General features: G+C 38.0%; 1 protein-coding gene across 2 annotated transcripts in view; it reads right to left on the reverse strand.

Annotated features, from left to right (window-relative positions):
- The window catches only part of Rc3h2 (ring finger and CCCH-type domains 2), a 57437-nt gene that overhangs the window by 33611 nt on the left and 3118 nt on the right, over positions 1-20708 (reverse strand). For both annotated transcript variants that reach the window (XM_090330587.1, XM_090330588.1), the window contains exons 2-5: positions 13512-13809; positions 11366-11483; positions 8569-8802; positions 2222-2397 (exon numbers count right to left, since the gene is read on the reverse strand). In XM_090330587.1, the coding sequence (XP_090186713.1) occupies positions 2222-2397; positions 8569-8802; positions 11366-11483; positions 13512-13742 (759 nt within the window). In that variant the 5' untranslated portion in view covers positions 13743-13809. The remainder of the gene's footprint in view (positions 1-2221; positions 2398-8568; positions 8803-11365; positions 11484-13511; positions 13810-20708) is intronic.

Raw genomic sequence — 20708 nt, forward strand, 5'->3', positions numbered from 1 at the left:
CAGGCTGGCTTAGAACTGCAATTCTCAGGATCACAGCCTTAGTAGGTAGGATTACAGAGCTGAACCACTAGCACGTAGCTCAGATTTACATTTTTTTTTAAATAGTTTGGAGGCTGGGAACATGACCTAGTGATAGGGTGTTTGCCAAGAATACACAAAACCCTGGGTTCCATTCCTCAGTACCACATGCACAGCAAAAAGTAGGAAGTGGCACTGTGGCTCAAGTAATAGAGTGCTAGCCTTGAGAAAGCCCAAGGACAGTGCCTCTACCCTGAGTTCAAGCCCCAGGACTGGCAAATAAATAAATAAATGAAGAAGAAAAACAAAATTGGTAGTACAAAGCTAGATTAATAAGATACATAGTCAAGCCAGGAGCAAGTGGCTCATGCCTGTAATCTTAGCTACTCAAGAGTCTGAAACCTGAGGGTGATGGATATATGACAATCATAAACCACAAAACAAAATAATACCAATATGAAAGGAAAAACTCAAAATCTCAATGATACAAAGTATGAAAACCAAGGTTACTACATCAGAATAATAAATAATCTCTGTAACTTGCTGCTTCCCTAAAGTCAGGAAATCTAATACTATGTCTATCAGACAGCTAGAGGCCAAGCCTAGTAGGTTGAGTTAAATAAATTAAACCCATATCTATTATCAATTACTTGTTAATATAAAATGGAGTGGTCTACTGAGAAAATCTTTTTGTCTGTACTATTTCTATTCTTGGAGCTTATGACCAAAATAAACTCAACATACTTTCATTTCTAATTTAGGTATTTTACTTTCACAGCAGTTTAAGGGGTCTTTGTGTTTCAAGTCTATGAGCCTTTCTACAGACTTAGCTAACAACCTACATTCTTACACTGAAACTTACAAGGATACAAGCGGTTTTCCTATTCACAGTCAATTTAACTGCAAAATGGTTTACTTGACAATGAAAATACATTTGACAATACTTTGCTCTTGGGGCCGGGAGTTTGGCCTAGTGGTTAAAGTGCTTGCCTAGCATGCATGAAGACCCGGGTTCGATTCCTTGGTACCACATACATAGAAAAAAGCCGGAAGTGGTGCTGAGGCTCAAGTGGTAGAGCTCTAGCCTTGAGAGAAAGTCCAAGGACAGTGCTCAGGCCCTGAGCTCAAGCCCAGGACTGGCAAAAAAAAAAAAAAATACTTTGCTCTTGCTACCAAACCAAAAGCCCACACTGAATATACTGTCATTCAAGTAGTAGAGCGCTCACCTAGAGCAAAAAATTTTAATTACTACGGATAAGATAAAAATATTATAAAGCTTATCTACTCATATAAAATTTACAATTCAACTTCTTTTATTTTCTTGCAGTTCTAGGGCTTGAAATCAGGGGCCTAGGCTACTTTTTGCTCAAGGCTAACACTCTACCTCACGTGAGTCACAGTACAACTTCTTTTTTGTTTATGTGGCGCTGAGGATTCAAACCCAGGTTTCATGCATGCTAGGCAAGCATGCTGTCGTTATGGGGCTTGAAAAACTCTGGGACTGGATGCTGTTCCCTGAACTCTTTGGCTCAAGGCTGGTGAGCACTCTACCACTTCAGCCACAGTACCACTTCTGGTTTTCTGATGGTTAATTGGAGATGGTTAACTGGAGTCTCATGGACTAGTGCCTGGGCTGGCTTTGAATAGTGATCCTCAGATCTCAGCCTCTTGAGTAGCTAGGATTACAGGCATGAGCCACCAGCACCCAACTTCAAACTGTTTCTTTTTTTGAGGTCAGTCATGGAACTTGAATTCAGGGACTGGGTGCTATCCTTGAGTTGTTGCTTTTTTGTTGTTGTTGCTATTGGTACTGGGGCTTGAACTATGGGCCTGGGTGCTGTCCCTGAGCCCAAGCTAGTGCACTACCACTTAAGCCACAGCTCCACTTCGGTTTTCTGGTGGTTAATTGGAGATGAGTCTCAAGAACTTTTGTGCCCGGGGTTGGCTTTGAACCACAATCTTCAGATGTAAGCTTCATGAGTAGCTCAAAGCTGTATCTTTGTATTCTGTTCTATATTACTGAAACCTACGGGTAGGTAACTGGTATCAAAAATGAATAAATGCGAAGGAAAAAAGATTCCTACTTTTGTAAACATGTATTTTATTAACATGTATTATGGTATCACTGGATAATAATACAAATATTAGGAAACCTCTGTCTCACAGATAGGTAGGCATGTACAGACGGTTGCTCAGTGCTTACCTTAAAACAAGAAGCTCTATACAGTAGTTGGACAACATGACCAATGCTTGTTTTTGATGCCTGAGGAAATCGTGGTTCTAATCTTTGTACAACAAAAAGTACCAGAACTTTCCTTGAGAGGGCAGAACCATCTTCTAATGCCAGCAACACCAACTTCAAGGCCTCTTCTTGCATAGCTAGAAATAGTAAAAAAAAGAGTTCACTAGTGTGCAGAGCATGTCTGCCAAAAGCACCTTAAAATGGTTGATTACCCACAATCCACATTTAATTAGCCAAAAAGTGGTATCTCACAAACAGGAGAGTAGTTTATCTAAAAAGTCATCAAGGGCTGGGAATTTGGCCTAATGGTAGAGTACTTGCTTAGCATGCATGAAGACCCAGGTTTGATTCCTCAGTACCATATACATAGAACAAAAGCCAGAAATGGTGCTGTGGCTCAAGTGGTAGAGCTCTAGCCTTGAGAAAGCCCAAGAACAGCGTTCATGCCATGAGTTCAAGCCCAGGACTGGCAAAAAAATAAATAGATAAATAAATAAATAAATAAATAAGTAGTAGTCAGTCAAAAGAAAATATACTTTCGGTGTGGTGACTCACGCCTGTAATCCTAGCTACTCAGGAGGCTGAGATCTGGAGATCAAGGTTCAAAGCCAGTCTGGGCAAAAAAAGACTTGGACCTGAGACTCTTATCTCCAATAAACCTCCAGAAAAACGGGAAGTGAGGCTTGGCTCAGAGGCAGGGCGGTGGCTTTGCGCTGATATCCTTGAGCTAAAGAACTCAGGGACATTCCCAGGCCTAGGGGGAGGGCGGTAGCCTTGAGCTGAAGAGTTTAGAGACAGCGCCCAGGTTGAGTTCAATCCCCAGAACCCACCAAAAAAAAAAAAAGAAGAAAATATACTTTCTACAAAATATCCAAACAGAAAACAAATCAACAGGAACTTTAGTAATATATTTTCTGTAATTATACAAATAAAGTGATATAACAACATGTAAAAGAAAGCAGGTTCATACATAAAATGGTTACTCTGTCAGAAAACACTTCATCTGTAATTTAAAAGTGATATTTCCTTGGGCTGGGTTTGGCCCACTGGTAGAGTAATTGTTTAGCATGTGCGAAGACTGGGGTTCAATTCCTCAGAACGACATACATAGAAAAAGCTGGAAGTGGTGCTGTGGCTAAAGTGGTAGAGCACTAGCCTTGCCCAAAGCCCAAAGACAGTGCCCAGGCCTTAAGTTTAAAGCCCATAATTGGCAAAAAAAAAAGTGATACTAGCCTCTGAATGTAACACATCAACAAGGTATGAATTTCACTTACGTAGTTTTACAACTAGGGATGTATAGTGTAATCTGAGGAAACATCAAGCAAATTTAAATTTAAAAAGAAAAAATAACTGGCATATGTTCTTCAAGCATATCAATACCCAGAGGGCAAAGAAAGGATGAAGAACTGTTCCAAACAAGAGTACACTGAAGACCGGATATGGTGGCAAATGCCTGTAATTGAGCACATAAGAGGCTGAAGTAGGAAGATTGTGGGTTTAAGATCAATGTGGGCGACAAAGGAGAACTTCTCTCAAAATGCACAAACAAGTAAGGGAGGAAGGAAGTGCACTGTGGCTCAACTAGTAGAGTGGTAGCCTTTAGCTGAAGAGCTCAGGGATGGCACCCAGGCCCAGAGTTCAAGCCCCATGATCAACAAAAATAAAATACAATAAAAGAACACTGGAAAGTGTCATGACAAATAGATTTTACATTAAAAGTTGCTGAGAGCTCGTGGCTCATTTTTGTAATCCTAACTACTCAGGAGGCTGAGATCTGAGGATTGTAGTTCAAAACCAGCTCGGTCAAGGAAGCTGTGAGTTTCTTATCTCCAATTAACCACCAGAAAACCAAAGTGGTGCTATAGCTCAAAAGGTAGAGTGCTAGCCTTGAGCTGAAGAGCTCAGAGATAGTGCCCAGGCCAGGAGTTCAAGCCCCATGACCGACCAAAACAAAAGTTGTCTTAAAATAATAGTAGGCAAAATTATGAACTATAAATTACATTACTGTGTCTATGTTACTTTTTTTTCTTTTGCCAGTCCTAGGACTTGAACTCAGCCTGGGCATTGTCCCTGAGCCTCTCTGTGCTCAAGGCTAGGCAAGTACTCTACCACTAGGTCATGCTCCAGCCCCCGTTTTTCTAATTTTATCATTTTCTTTCTAAATTCATTAGCTGGAATTCTGCTATAAAGGAAGCTTCAGTCAATACAAAAGAATTGTCTTGAAATAGCTTATAAAGGAAAAGCAGGACAAAAATGTTTGGCTTTTTTTCAACTTATGCTTTAATTTTCTAAATATTGCATTTGTGCCTCTAGCAACAGCAAAGACAACCAATTATTTCCTATACTATCATTTCAAAGGCATATTTTTTTTTTTTCTGCCAGTCCTGGGCTTGAGCTCAGGGCCTGAGCACTGTCCTTGGACTTTCTTAAGGCTAGAGCTCTACCACTTGAGCCTCAGCACCACTTCCGGCTTTTTTCTATGTATGTGGTACCGAGGAATCGAACCCGGGTCTTCATGCATGCTAGGCAAGCACTTTAACCACTAGGCCAAACTCCCAGCCCAAATGCATAAATATTTATAACTGATTATACTTGGATTTAGTATATCATTTGTTTTGATATTTAAGTTATTATTATTTTTTTCATCTAGTCTTAGGGCTTGAACTTGGCCTGGGTACTTTCCAAGTCTCTTTGTACTCAAGGTTAGCAGTCTACTCCTTTGACGCACAGCAACACTTCTGGCCTTTTCTGAGTAGTTTATTGGAGCTGAGTCTCATATCCTGTCCGGGCTGGCTCTGAACTGCAATCCTCATACCTCAGCCTTCTGAATAGGTTAGGATTACAGGCATGAACCACTAGTGCCTGGGAAGTCATTCCAATTTTGTCCAGTGGGAGCTACTACAGTTTAATTGTCTTTTTAACAAGATTTCATTAGTCTTTGGTACTTTTTGTTTTTCTTCCAAGCACAAGAATTCCAAGGTCTATCTTTTACATTCATACTTTAGAACTAGAATTAATAATATATTTATCTGGTTTTAGTAAAATATAGTATTTGTTAAAGCTCTTAGTCTATGTGGGCTTTGATTATTTATTGCCTCTAAACTTTGAGAGGATAGATCTAGGAAATTATCATTGTTGTAGAAAGAGAAAAATAAAGGAGTCTATACTAATATTGAGAATTCAAACTTAAGACAACAAGGTTTTCATTTAAATGTTTGTTACTTGTATGTTTTTGTGTATGGACGAAGAATATGGTCTACAGTCTTGGTGTGAGACCTAGGCTGTCCTTGAACTCAAGTTGGCCTAGAACTCTGATCCTCTTTATCTCAGACTTTAGTATAGTAGATTTGCAAACATACTGTATTACAGTAGAGAACTTAAGAAGAAAAAGAAAAGGAAAATAAAGAAGGGAAATACAGAGTTTCGTGTATGGCATTAATTTAATTATGTAATTGATTTAAACTGCAGAGGTGATTTTGCTAGATGTTGTCAAATTGCTCTTTGTTTATATACTTGCTTTATTCCTATTACTGCTATATCAAAGTACCTATCTTCCAAACAAATCAGTCACAGAATACTTGATTCTGCCAATTTAATAGACAATAAATCACATTTAAGTATCATTTTTCAGTGTATATTCCTTTTAGTTGAAGGATGTTTTTTTTGTTGTTGCTGTTGTTAGTCCTGGGGCTTACTCTGGGCCTGAGCACTGTCCCTGAGCTCTTCAACTCAAGGCTAACACTCTACCACTTGAAACACAGCGCCACTTCCCATTTTCTGGTGATTAATTGAAGATAAGAGTCTCACCACCTTTGCTTATTGGGATGGGTTCAAACCAGATCTCAGCCTCCTGAGTAGCTGGGATTACAGGTATGAGCTACCAGCTCCTGGCTTATATAACACTTTTAAGGACACTTGTATAACTTCTCAACTACTAACTACACCTTTTGTCAATTACTCAGATTAGTTGTTTGATCTTCTGAAAAAAAATTGGGGTTGTCTTTTATGATACAGGGGTTTGGAGCTCTCTATATAAGCCATACTCCAGCTCTTTTAACTTTATATTTTGGACAGGCTCATGTTTCTGCCTGGGGTCAGTCTCAGACTATGATCCTCTCACATATCCCTCTGATATAACACAATCACACATGTGCTCCATCATGTCCAACTTGCTGAGAGAAAATCGCTAACATTTTGTCCTAGGTTGGCCTTGAACCAATATCCTTGTGATCTCTACCCTGAATAGCAATGGATTACAATGGGCACTAGCCATAGAGCTCAGCCTTCTGAATTTTTAAAGTACCTTGTAATAAGTTATATTTTTCCTAGTTTGAAAGTTTTCCTACTTTAAGGATTTTTTTTGTGATAAAGGTTCAACAAAATTATATGTTTAAATATAGTTAAGTAATTAATATTAATAATTTAAATTAATATATTATATGCTTAAATATATCTAAATATCATACTGCTTCTGTATTTTCAAGGCAAAAATTATGCTCCCTACTCCCAGGTTATTATTAACTTACTAAGTACTCCTGACCTATTCATAATTTAGGAAGTGATGATGTCATAAAGAATGCAGGGTTGGGAATGTGGCTTAATGGTAGAGTGCTTGCCTAGCATGCATGAGCCCTGGGTTTGATTTCTTTGTACCACATAAACAGGAAAAGCTGGAGGTGGTGCTGTAGCTCAAGTGGTATAGCAACTTTATCACAGAAAGGCTCAGGGGCCAAGTCCAGGCCCTGAGTTCAAGCCCCAGGTTAAGCAAACAATTAAGGAAAAATGAGAAAAAGAATGCATCCAATTCCTTTTCCAAATGCCTATCCAGTTGTCTGAATCCATCTTATAACAATGTTATAAACTTATACTCATAAACTTCATACTTCATAAACTTATACTTCATAAACTTATACTCAAAGTATAGTCTAAATCAGAGAGGTGAAACATTAATGCGTCAAAGAAAAGAAATACAGATGAATATTTCATCACTTTGGTATAAACATTTTTCATAAACAGTACATAGACATCACTAACCATAACAGAATTGACCCTTGGTGATTTTAATTTTTTTTCTTTTTGGAAGTGCTGAGGCTTGAACTCAGGCCCTAAACATTGTCCTTGGGTTTTTCCTCAGGGCTAGAGCTCTACCATTTGAGATATACCACCACTTCCAGCTTTTCTATGTATGTGGTACTGAGGAATTGAACCCAGGTCTCTGTGCATGCTAGGCTAACTCCCAGCCCTCTTTCTTTCTTCTTTTGCCACTCCTGGGGATTGAACTCAGGGCCTGAGCATTGTCCTTAGACACTTTTTTTTCCCTCACAGCTAGTACTATATGTCACTTGAACCATAGTGTCACCTCCGGCTTTTTCTGTGTATGTGGTTCTGGGAAATCGAACCCAGGGCTTTGTGCCTGCTATGTGAGCACACTACCACTACGCCACACTCCTGGCCCACTTCTTGCTTTTCTATGTTTGTGGTAACAACGAATCAAACCCGGGTCTTTGTACGTGCTAGGCAAGGACTCTACTATTAGGCCATGCTCCTGGCCCCAATTCTAGTATTTTTTTGTTTTTTCTTTTTTTTTACCTTTTTTTTTTGGCTTGAATTCAGGGCTTGATCACTGTCTTGGGGCTTTTTCACAGGGAGAGCCTTACCAGTTGAGCCATAGCAACACTTCTGGCTTTTTCTATGTATGTGGTACAGAGGAGTCAAGCCCGGATCTTCATGCATGCTAGACAAGCACTCTACCACCGGGCCAAACTTCTGGCCCCTTTGTTTTCTAAATGTTTTTTGTGTGTATGACTATCTGTGGCTTTAACTCAAGGACAGGGCTCTACCACTTGTAACACACCTTCACAGACTTTTCTGTCTGACAGGCTTCAAACTACAATCCTCAGATTTCAGCCTCCTGAGTAACTACAATTATATGTATGAGCCACTAGGGTCCAGGATATTTTCTAAGTATTAAAAACAATAAAGTTCTGTGTTTATTTTTCCCCAATTCTCTGCTTTACCCCAAATAAAAGTTTACCTCACTTGTATTATCTTAAGCCTATTTCTAGCTCAGTTTTCTATTTGTAAAATTAGAGTTAGATTCCCTATATTATTGACAGCTGAAACATGTACTAAATCACTTCCTACAATAATGTTATGATTGACAAAAACTGACTTTACCTTTAGTCATATGAATATATGTATGTGTAAATACTGATGAGTTTAAGTGCTGGGATGTTTACTAAACATGAGAAGTTGACATCCTTAATCAATGAAACCAATGAAAAATTTGAAATGAAAATCTATTTTACCTGGCCCTAGAAACTGGCATCCTCGAGCTCTAACAGCAGCCCACAGATTGGCAGACAATTGCTGAGGGTTCTGGTGCTGTAATATCAGTTCTGTTACAGTTCTTTCTCCAAGTGAACGGGCTGCTCTCATGGCTCTGACACGACCTTCTTCCTCTACCAGTTGACAGTTTACAAGTGTCACTAGTTTTCTTTGCATTGGCCGACTCAGTGCACTCTGGTTCAAACTAGCTACACCTTTAAGAAAAGAGAAACAAATGTTTCACAATAAAAAATGTAAGTACATTTGAATTATCTGCATTTACATATTAAGCCACAAATTCTAGTAAGTTCATTACACTGTAGTTTTATTTCCTCAGTATTATTGTAGCCCTGATTACCATTCTTCAGTGGCAATAAGCCTAATTTTTAGTTACTTTGTTTCATTTAGGTGTCGTATTCACAGGGTTCTATGTATCTAGATTTATTTAGTCTGTTCTCCACATTTACTAAAGCAACTGGAGGTAAATGCAAAGATGACTAAATATAAATTTTATCTTAAAAGTAATTATTAAAACTGGTTCATTTCTTTTAAATTATACATAAGATATTTTGCATGGTATTATTTTACCTATCTTCTTCCTCTAGGACCATTGTCCTATTTCTAATTTTTCTTCTCTTCCTTTTTCTCCCTTTTTCTTTCCTCTTTTCTCCCTCCCTTCCTCCTTTTCTTCATGTCCTCTTCCATTGTTTTTACCAGAAATCAAATCTAAGGCCTTGAGCTTGACCATGATGGGCAGCCACTCTTATCATTGAGCTATATCCTTAATCCCTAGCCTTTTTTTAAACAGTCTCATTACATAGCCCAGGGTAATCGGTAATCTAGGACTTACTATGTGGCCCTGGGCTGGCTTTGAATGTGTAATCTTCCTTCCTCTGCATCCTAATGGCTAGGATTACAGTTATATTCCATGATACCTGGCTTCCTGAGGAAGCCCTTATTTACATACTGGAAGACTCCAAATATAGGCCAAGCTGGACTCCTGTGTAGACCATGCTGACAATAAAATTATAATTCTCCTGCTTTAGACTCCTAATGCTAGGATTACAGGTGTTCACCATACCTTGCTATCCTATAGACTTCCTATATTCACTGCTTCCACAACCTAATTCACAAATTCTAAAACCTATTACATTAACTTTTTGCAACTATCTCAACCAAAAGGGCTTTTGTACGGCAGTTACTTATTCTTTGCAAAATTCACCGTTAATTCTCAATCCTTATTTGGTCTTCTAACATCATTCAACACATATGATTACTCGTCATTGTATTAAACTATTTGTTTTAAGAATACTCTATTGCCTCAGTTTTATTTGTTCCTTTTTTCCATCTTTTTTGCTGAAACCCTCTTGACTTGTTAATGTTAAAGAGATCCAGGACCTATCTATTTCTCATATACACTCACTCCTTAGGTGATCTCACCCAGTCTCATTGCTTTAAATACCAATCATCTGTTAATGTCTCTCAAAGTTCTATCTTCTAGATGTCATTCTCAACACAAAACTAACATTCACTAATTTCTCAACAGCATCCAAATGAATAATAGACATTTTAAATTTACTATGACCATAAATGAACTCAAATTTCTTACCTAAACCTAGTCTACCCTCACTATTATGTAAATTGATGGCAACTTTCCTACCAGGTACTCAGGTCAAAAACCAGAAGACATGCTTGACTTTGGTTTGCCTCTCCCACTCCAAATCTATTAACTTAAGACATACGCTGGCTCTACTGACCATTTTTCACCACCTCTATTGCTACTAACCTTGCCCCTTACAGCCTCTTATGAATTACCCTACTTCCTACAATTGACTTTGATAATGAATTCTCAACATGGCAGTTGGTTGAACATTAGAATATGTCACTGCTCTGTGGTTTCTTCCTCCATTTTTTATTAGCCTTCTACAAATATTCACCCCTTGATATTTTGATTCCTGTAACTATACCATTTTTTAATACTAATTGTTCACTATATTTTTGTCTCATTTATTATAATATATAAACGGTTACAGCTTTATAATATTTTCCCTTTCTTAGATTTCCCTTATTAATGTAAGGTCTACCCCTAGAAAGTAGGTCTGGAGCCTGCCCAGCCCCAAGTCCCTGTCTAGTACCTGAGTTACCTTACCTAGGTAACTGGTACACCTGGAATCAGTCACCTTCCCCTGAAGTCATACCCTGGACTGCCCTGGTCACCTCCCGTGGGACAGTTGGATATCCACATCCAATGTGGCCACATGTGGCTACTACACCTCCCCATATAAGCGGCTATGCGGCTCCCAGCCACATGTCTCCACCAGGCATGGAGGGGCAAACATTTTCCTTCTTGCCTGAATCCTGAGTAGCATTCTCTTCTATCAACCTACCTTAATTTAAACCTAACAATTATAGTTTCCCTTTCACAGAGATAAATGCTGTATTTGAAAGAAAGTATATTCTTTCCTACAGTTTACTAAAATATCACAGCATCAGAATAGTGCCTGGTATTTAGTCTGTGTCTTTAAGCAGAAATAAAATAAATACATGACTGATACACTCAACAACTATTACATTTATGATTTACTAATTACTTCATACATATATAATGAAAATAAAGTTCTATTTTTGTCACAGTACTTAAAAGAACTTATTATTATTTGTATACCCATCTCCCCCAATACACTATAGGATCCATGATGTGACCTAACCACTGGAAGTATCCAATATTTACACTTGCAAAGTCTTACTTGCCAGCAAAAAAGCTTTTTAAAAACTTACCTTTACCTCCACTTAGTGGTTTTAAGTAGAGTGCCAAATCTTCAACACATTTTTTTGCAACCTCATAATGTTTATTCTCACCTAGATTACTTAACTTTATTGACTGATGATCTGGTACCTAGAAAAAGGAAATTTGCAGAATACATTCATCCAGCTCACTCAACTGCTATTTATATACTTAACAATAATCTTGAGTATATTATTATAATACACAGACAACACATTAGTAATATACATTCAGTAAATTTAAATTTAACCACTAGCCACACTGTTTTCCCAAGTAGGCTACATTGTTTTTTTCCTTTGTCAGTCATAGGGCTTCAATTCTGGGTCTGGGTACTGTCCCTAAGCGCTTCACCTCAAGGCTAGGGTTCTTACCACTTTGATCCAGAGGACCACATCCGGTGTTCTAGTGGTTAACTGAAGATAAGAGTCTCACAGACTTTTATGCCTGGGCTGGCTTAGAATGATCAGCCTCCTGAGTAGCTAGGATTAGAGGTATGAGCTACCAGTGCCTGGCTTAGGCTACATATTTTATAGTAGCAACGAGGTAGACTAAGGAAAGGGAAAAAAGAAAAGTAGTTAATAGTATTAGATCAATTATAATTTTTTTTTTTTTTTTTTGCCAGTCCTGGGCTTGAGCTCAGGGCCTGAGCACTGTCCTTGGATTTTCTCAAGGCTAGAGCTCTACCACTTGAGCCTCAGCACCACTTCTGACTTTTTTCTATGTATGTGGTACCGAGGAATTGAACCCAGGTCTTTATGCATGCTAGGCAAGCACTTTAACCACTAGGCCAAACTCCCGGCCCCATCAATTATAATTTTTGATAATAGTTGTATAATTTTAAAAGATGCTAAACTTAGTGGAAAATTTTACATGACCTTTGGACATTACTTTTCAAATCTTTGAAAATTCTACTTCAATAAATGCAATTTTTGTATCGGAAAAGTGAAGATGAATATTTCATAGTGCCAATGTATTTGGTGCTTCAATATTTACATTCAATATTTACATTTAAAGAATACTTAATGATGTCTGGCACTAGGGAGCTTTCAGTGAACAAAACAAAATTTCTTATATATGTAAAGGTACTACTCTATGGAGACTAGAGGGAAACAATGAAAACAAAATTTTAAAAATAGGGGCCGGGAGTTTGGCCTAGTGGTTAAAGTGCTTGCCTAGCATGCATGAAGATCCGGGTTCGATTCCTCGATACCACATACATAGAAAAAAGCCGGAAGTGGTGCTGAGGCTCAAGTGGTAGAGCTCTGGCCTTGAGAAAGTCCAAGGCCAGTGCTCAGACCCTGAGCTCAAGCCCAGGACTGGCAAAAAAAAAAAAAAAAAAAAAATTTAAAAATATAAGTTTATTTGGTCTAGTGACTCATGCCTATAACCTCAGCTACTGAAGTGGCAAAGAATGAGGAGATTGTTGGACACTGATGGTTCATGTCTGCAATACTAGCTACTGAGGATCCTGACTGAGACCATATGTGGTTCACAGCCAGCCTGAATAGGCAAGTCCATGAGATACTTATCCTAATTAACTACCAAAATGCTGCATGGCTTAAGCCACAGAACACCAGTCTTGACTGTGTGTTATATACACCAACAGGCATACATGTACATGTAGCTTATAAGCCACAGAACACCAGTCTTGACTGTGTGTTATATACACCAACAGGCATACATGTACATGTAGCTTATTTTCTCATACAACAAAAGTTAAAAAATAAAATGGAGAAACTTTTCTTTTGTGGGCTTTAAGTTGGTTTGCATCTGGTAAAAGCTTATTCCCCCCCTTTCATAATAAAATAAAAGCTTATTTCCCCCATCATAAATAAATATTTTTATGTCCATATATAAAAATATCTCTCAAAACTGTTTTATCTATAAAAAATTCATGTACATAAATTCTGAGTTCAGAATTGAGAAAAAATGTATATAACTGTAATAAAATTTATGGTTTTAAGAATTTCATGATACTAATTGATGAGACTCTTTTAAAGAATATAATCATGAAAAAAGCAGGAACATTGGTAATATTTTTTATGTCTCATTTATCCTTAAACATTTTGCACATATTTGCAATAAAGGAAGTTTGACAATCATCATAGATACTAAATGAGTAAAATACTGAAAGCTTACCTGGGCTCCAACCAACTGGAGAAGTGCAAAGTTGACAGGAAGTACATCAATGTCTGTGTTGATGGCTGTCTGGTCAAAAGGACAAGCTTTTCGGTGAAGTTTATTCAAGCAGGTCTTGCAAACAGTGTGTGAACAACCTAAACTGATGGGTTTGTGCACATTCTCATCAAATTCATTATAGCAGATTGGACAGGACAGAAATTCTGTCCATTGAGCTGCCTGCACAGGCATTGTGGAATCTGGATGGTCGGGTGAGCAGTCTAGCAGATCATTATTTTGCTGTGTAGTGTTTTGTAAGCTGGAAATGGACAAAAGTAAGAGTTACCCACATATTCATCATTTATCTTCTACGAGTTATCTGCTAAAATCAACCATCATAGCCCCAGAATCTGAAACACTTCTAAATATGCTTTGACTATCTTAAAAAAAAAAAACAACTATTTGCCAAACATTATATTTCTGAAATTTTGCCCAGAAACAATTCACTATAAGTGTTTCTGTCAACCAAAAACTCTCTATTTTTATTGGATGCTCTTGAAGTATCATTAAAGCTTTTATATATTTTTCTTAAAGACCATTAAAATAAGCAGATTAACTTTCCACATTCCGTGTTTTTTCTGTTTATTGGTTTTGTTTTTTGTCAGTCCTGGGACTTTAACTTAGGGGCAGGGAGTTATTCTGTGGGCCTCTTTGTGCTTAAGACTAGTGTTCAGATCTCAGCCTCTTAAGCAGCTAGGATTATAGACACCAGCCATGGGCCCCTGGCCTTCACATTCCATTTTTAAAAACGCAACTTACTATGGACTGTCAGGGATTTTGTTTTTAAGTATTCCTCATAAGTAATTATTATCCTCAAATAGATCTAGATCTAACAGCTAATAACCTTTGGAAACGACTGATCAAGACAATACTGTAAAACTGGGATGTAATTCATGCGCAAGGCCCTGGGTTAGATCCCTAGCAACACACACACACACACACACACACACACACAGAGATTGTACTCAAATAAGAAGACAGCTTTCTCACCTGGAGAAAGACATTGGTCAGGACTTGACTCTGAGGCTGAGGTTCTAGAAATCTATCGAGGACTGTGTTGAGCTATTTGTCCATAAGTGAAAAACAAAAACAAAAACAAAACAAAACAAAAAAACTACTAACATAGCACCCAACATAAAACGAAGAAAAGAATGTTTAAAATAACCTTGTACCCAGGCATGGTGGCTCATGCCTGTAATCCTAGCTACTCAGGAGGCTGAGATCTGAGGATTCTGGTTCAAAGAAAATCCCAGGCACTAAAGACTGTGAGACTCTTATCTCCAAATAATCCACGAGGGAAGTGGAGCTGTGGCTTTAGGGGTAGGTTGATAGCCTTGAGCTGAAGAGCTCAGGGACAGAGCCTAGGCCCAGACAGAGTTCAAGCCCCATGACCCACAAAAAAAACAAAACAAGACAAAAAAACAAAAACCTTGTAATATTCCACAATTAGTATAGGAAAAAAGAACCACAATTTTTTAAAAATGTAGTAAGTATTTATTTATTCATTGCATTTTCCCAGAAAAAGGGAAGGGAAGAGTCTGTATGAGTTACCAAAAAAAAAAAAAATTAGAAAAGGGGAAAGGAAGTACTTGGGTACAGCACAAATCAACCATGAAATAAAACCCAGAGCTGGGATCAGAAAAAGAACAGATAGGTACACTCTCCCTCCCTCTTCTCCCATAAATTCTAGATTTCTCACAAAGCTTTGGTTCATAGCAGTAAACACAGCATTACATTTGTCAGTCTCCTGTTAAACAACCTTGTGGTCACTTTGACATAACTTTCGTGCACCTGTGTAAAAGATCCTGCGTGACTTCAACATACATTCATATTCCCTTTCTTGGTCTCCTGACCCCACATTCTACATGGAAAGCCCCGAGTTGCTTCTCTCCATTATGAAAGATCAAGTAGGTTTGGTCACCAATGTCATATATGGCAAGAACCACATTTTAAAAAATAAAAGGGCTCAGGTTGAAAACAAGATGGGAGGTGGAGCCTAGCTTCCCAGGAATCATTGCATAAGCCACATAACAGTTGAAGAGACATTCCAAAGATTGTTTATGGGCACCTAAGTTTTCTTTTGAGGGAGAAAAAGGGTAGGGGCTGCACTTATTTTTAGGAAAGATATAGTCCAAAGTTAAGAAACAAGTAAAGTGAGGGAACAAAAGAAAAATAATGGTTCAAGATCCTCACTTTAGAAGAAGCCTCTGCAACTTAGTTTCAGATCCTTTTGTCTAGTGCAGAACCTTCTGTCAAAGATGCTTTGGCTATTTTTCTCAATTCTGAAAGTAAGTTCTTACACAATAAAACCCCAAAAGAACACAGAGAAAGATCCACCCATTATTATTTACACAATTACAGCAATTACTAACTCAGAAACTCAGTGAAGTCCTACAAAGCATAGACAAATACAATCAACTAGAGGGGGGGAGTATTTGTTGGGAGACAAAAAAAACAGGATCAGACACACCACCCAACACATTCTACTTCATTTGTCCCAAAGAAACACTATTGTTTCTTTGTTGTGTTTTTATGTAAAAAAAAAAAAAAAAAGGTTTTGTTGTTGTTGTTTTAAATAGTAAGCTGGGTGTTAGTGGCTCTCACATCTGTAATCCTAGCTACTCAGGAAGATGAGAACTGAGGATCAGGGTTTGAAGCCAGCCTGGTCTAGAAAAAGTCCAAAAAAGCTGAAAGTGAAGCTGTGGCTTAAGTGGTAGAAAACTAGCCTTGAGCAAAAGAAGCTAAGGGACAGTGTGTAGGCCTGAGTTCAAGACTTAAGGCTAGCACAAAAAATTTAAAAAAATAAAAATGAAAATTAAGCTGAGTGTGGTGGCTCACACCAGTAATCCTAGCTATTCAAGAGGCTGAGATCTGAGGATCAAGGTTCAAAGGCAGCCTGGGCACAAAAGGACCTGAGACTCTTTATTTCCAAGTTACCTCTAGAAAACGGGAAGTGGGGCTTGGCTCAATGGTAGGGAAGTAGCCTGGAGCTTAATTAAGCTCAGGGACACTGTCTAGGCCCAGGGATACCCTGGTAGCCTTGAGTTGAAGAGCTCAGGGACAGTGCCCAAGCCACGTTCAAGCCGGATGACCCACAAAAATAAATAAATAAAATTAAAAATTAATTGAAAAAAAGCTCAGTAAAAATGAATTAAATGTCTTTCATTTAAATAAAACCCTACCGATACAAAACTTTTTCTTAAATAGCTCTAACTCAAGTTTTTAATACTGTGTTGTGTATATTTATACTGTTCATTTTCATATTCCCATACTCTTTAGCACCATCAATCTAAAAACTAGTCTGCTTCTAACTTTAGAGATGAACAGGATGCAAGTGAACACATAATCCTTAAAACTATTAAACAAATTTAATGTTATTTTCTGGCTACAGAATTATTCTAGGAAAATTTGTGAATCACAACAAAAATGAATTTTTATTTTAAATTCACTACTGAGAGTCCTTCAGTTACTAGCCTGAATTGGTCTTTTTTTTTTTTCTCATAATGAGTACTTATTTGGGAAAGGTAATTCTGTTGGCTGAGAGTATGATAAGCCACTGGTAATAGAAACCAATAAGCAGTTATTTGGTTTTCCAACATCATCCAGTGTTTAAAACTACAGTAGGGCTGGGCACAGTGGCTCATGCCTGTAATCCTTGCTACTCAGGAGGCTGAGATCTGAGGATCAAAGTTCAAAGCCAGTGCGGACACAAAAGGACCTGAGACTCTTATCTCCAATTAACCTCAAGAAAACGGGAAATGGAGCTTGGCTCAAGAGTAGGGCAGTACTCTTGAGCTGAAGAGCTCAGGGATAGCAGGGATAGCGGGGATATCGTACAGGACAAGTTCAAGCCCCATGACCCACAAAAGAAAAAAAAAAAAAAACTACAGTAAAGCATACCAGAACTTACTATATAATTGTATGCTATAACACCCCTTTACCCATGTTTTCACATATAAGAACACCAGAGCCTTTAACATAATGCTATGAAGTTTAAATTCTACTAGAAATTGAATTAACACCCTTTAAAAGGCTTTAAAATTTAAGCAGCTGGGTGCCTGTGGCTCATACTTACAACCCTAGTTCTCAGGAGGCTAAGATTTCAGTTTGAAGCCAGGCTGTGTAGGAAAGTCTATGAAACTTATCCCCAATTAATCATAGAAAAAGCCAGAAGTGGAGCTGTGGCTCAAACGGTAGAGCATTAGCCTTGAGCAAAAGGAGTTTGGGGACAGTACCCAGGATCAGAGTTTAAGACCTAGGATCAGCAAACGTGTGTGTGTGCGCACACACACACACACCTATAAGAAAACTTTGATAATAAGTCTGCCAAATGTTCCTCCTGCTATGCATCAAATTCCAACAACAAAATTTAAAACCTTGTATGATGAGATATAATGAGTATCTAGTTTTTGAAATGTTTTCCTTCAGTATTATTAAAAGTAAATTCTAGATTAAGACAATATATTATTTAAAACACCAATGTCTATTAGATTTAACTAGTGATGACAAAACTGAAGTTCCAATTCTTTTAAAATAATAATATTGAAGTCAGGAGTGTGGCTTGGCCTAGTGATAGAGTGCTTGCCTAGCATGTACAAAGCCCTGGGTTCTATTCCTTGGTACCACATACACAGAAAAAGCCGGAGTGATGCTGTGGCTCAAGTAGTAGAGTGTCAGCCCTGAGAAAGCTCAAGGACAGTACCCACCCCAGGCCCTGAGTTTACTCCCCAGGACTGGCAAAAAAAATAAAAAATAAAAAAAAATAAGGGTACTTCATCAAACTATGTATAAATTATTATTATTATTTTTTTTGCCAGTTCTGGGCTTGAGCTCAGGGCCTGAGCACTGTCCTTGGACTTTCTCAAGGCTAGAGCTCTACCACTTGAGCCTCAGCACCACTTCCAGCTTTTTTCTATATGTGGTACTGAGGAATCGAACCCGGGTCTTCATGCATGCTAGGCAAGCACTTTAACCACTAGGCCAAACTCCCGGCCCCTGTATAAATTATTTTTATAGCTACCACAAATGACAAGTATCTTATTTTTATATTTTAAAAACAAGATATGAAGCCAGGTGCCAGTGGCTTACATCCACAATCCTAGCTACTTAGGAAGCTGATATCTAAGGATCACAGTTCAAAAGCCATCCAAAGCAGAAGGTCTGCTTATTTCCAATTAACTCCTAAAAGACATAAGTGGAGCTATTGCTCAAGTGGTAGAGCAGTAGATGTGAGTACAAAATCCAAAGGTCAGCACTAGGCTCTAAGTTCAAGTCTAGGATTAGCCCAGCACAAAAACAAATGAAAAAAAAAAAAAGATATAAACAGGCAACAAGAATATATATAGTGGATGTTAATATATGAAACTTTTAGGCTTATAACTGACACATTTATACAGACAATTTATAAGGAAATCTAAATTGCTTACTACCAAAGTACTTACTCTAAATATACTTACAAAGTATTTTAAGTTGAGATAAAATATATCAAAAAGTTTACAACTTGGGAGGGAAAAACTGGGAGACAGCGAAGGAAGGAGTGACACTGTCCAAAAAGAAATGTACTCATTACCTGACTTACGTAACTCCTCCGTACATCATCTTTACAATAACAAGAAGAAAAAAGAAAATGCCAAAAAAATTAAAAACTGAAGATGAGTAATAAGATGAAGCATAAGAATAAGAAATGCTAAATTAGGGGCCGGGAGTTTGGCCTAGTGGTTAAAGTGCTTGCCTAGCATGCATGAAGACCCGGGTTCGATTCCTCGGTACCACATACATAGAAAAAAGCCAGAAGTGGTGCTGAGGCTCAAGTGGTAGAGCTCTAGCCTTGAGAAAGTCCAAGGACAGTGCTCAGGCCCTGAGCTCAAGCCCAGGACTGGCAAAAAAAAAAAAAGAAATGCTAAATTAGAAATGGAACCTTAAACAGATTTTTGCTTCATTTCCCAATCTATAAGTACCTTGCTATGATTCTTACTCATAAGCATAGCTCAAATGAAGAAAAGTATTAGCACCAAACTATATATCAGCTAAGTACTTTCATTTTCTCTTATTAATCATTATGCAGTCAGTTGCAGACCATGGTACTTGATTTTAAAATGTAATAATACTATTTATAGACTTTTTTCACTGACGTGTGGGTGTATGTATGTACATATAGTACTTTATAATTAGGCATATAAAAATATAAACATTAGACTTCAATTGTTCATTAAAAGCCATTGTTTTTATTCTAGTTAATATATACAGGAACTATAAGCTACTGAAATGAAATAGAATGGTGCTTCTTAAATCAGAAAAATAAGAATTAAAACTAACTCTGGATTTAAAATTAAATTTAAAGTATCAGTTTAAGTACAACTTAGAGTCTAACTAAAAAAAAAAAAAAGGAAGTGGCACTGTGGCTCAAGGGATAGGGTGGTAGCCTTGAGCTGAAGAACTCAGGGACAGCACCAGGCCCAGAGTTCAAGTCCCACGACTGACCAAAAAAAAGGGGGGGGGGAGTTTTGCCTAGTGGTACATTCCCTGCCTAGCATGCACGAAGACCGGGGTTTGATTCCTCGGTATCATATACATAGAAAAAAAAAACTGGAAGTGGTGCTCTGGCTCAAGTGGTAGAGCTCTAGCCTCAAGAAGAAAAAGTCCAAGGGCAGTGCTCAGTCCCTGAGTTCAAGCCCCATGACTGCCAAAAAAAAAAGAAAAAGAAAAAGAAAGAAAAGAAAGCTAATAGCCAACACTGGCGGCTTATGCCTGTAATCCTAGCTACTCAGGAGACTGAGAGCTGAGGATGGAGGTTCAAAGCCAGCCCAAGCACTAAAGTCCGTGAGTCTCGTATCTCCAGTTAAACACCAGAAAACTGGAAGTGGCACTGTAGCTCAAGTGGTAGACAGCTAGCCTTGAGCTGAAGGCTCAGGGACAGCATGCAGGTTCAGAGTTTAAGCCCCACAAATGATCAACAAAACAAAACAAAACAAAAAACCAAAAAAACCCAGCTAATGTAAACAACCTATAAATTCCCAAACTCAGCATCTAAACCTGTCAACAGGACTGGGGGAAAACAAGGAATTAAAGTACTATGTCTTAGCTTTTAAGTTATAAATACATGAGTTTCTCAAGTTTCCCTTTTTTTCTGGTGGTACTAAGGGTCTGAACTCAGATCCT

The sequence above is a fragment of the Megascapheus bottae genome, chromosome 3 (genome assembly GCF_031878675.1).
Source record: "Megascapheus bottae isolate mThoBot1 chromosome 3, mThoBot2.hap1, whole genome shotgun sequence".
Classification (NCBI taxonomy): domain Eukaryota; kingdom Metazoa; phylum Chordata; class Mammalia; order Rodentia; family Geomyidae; genus Megascapheus; species Megascapheus bottae.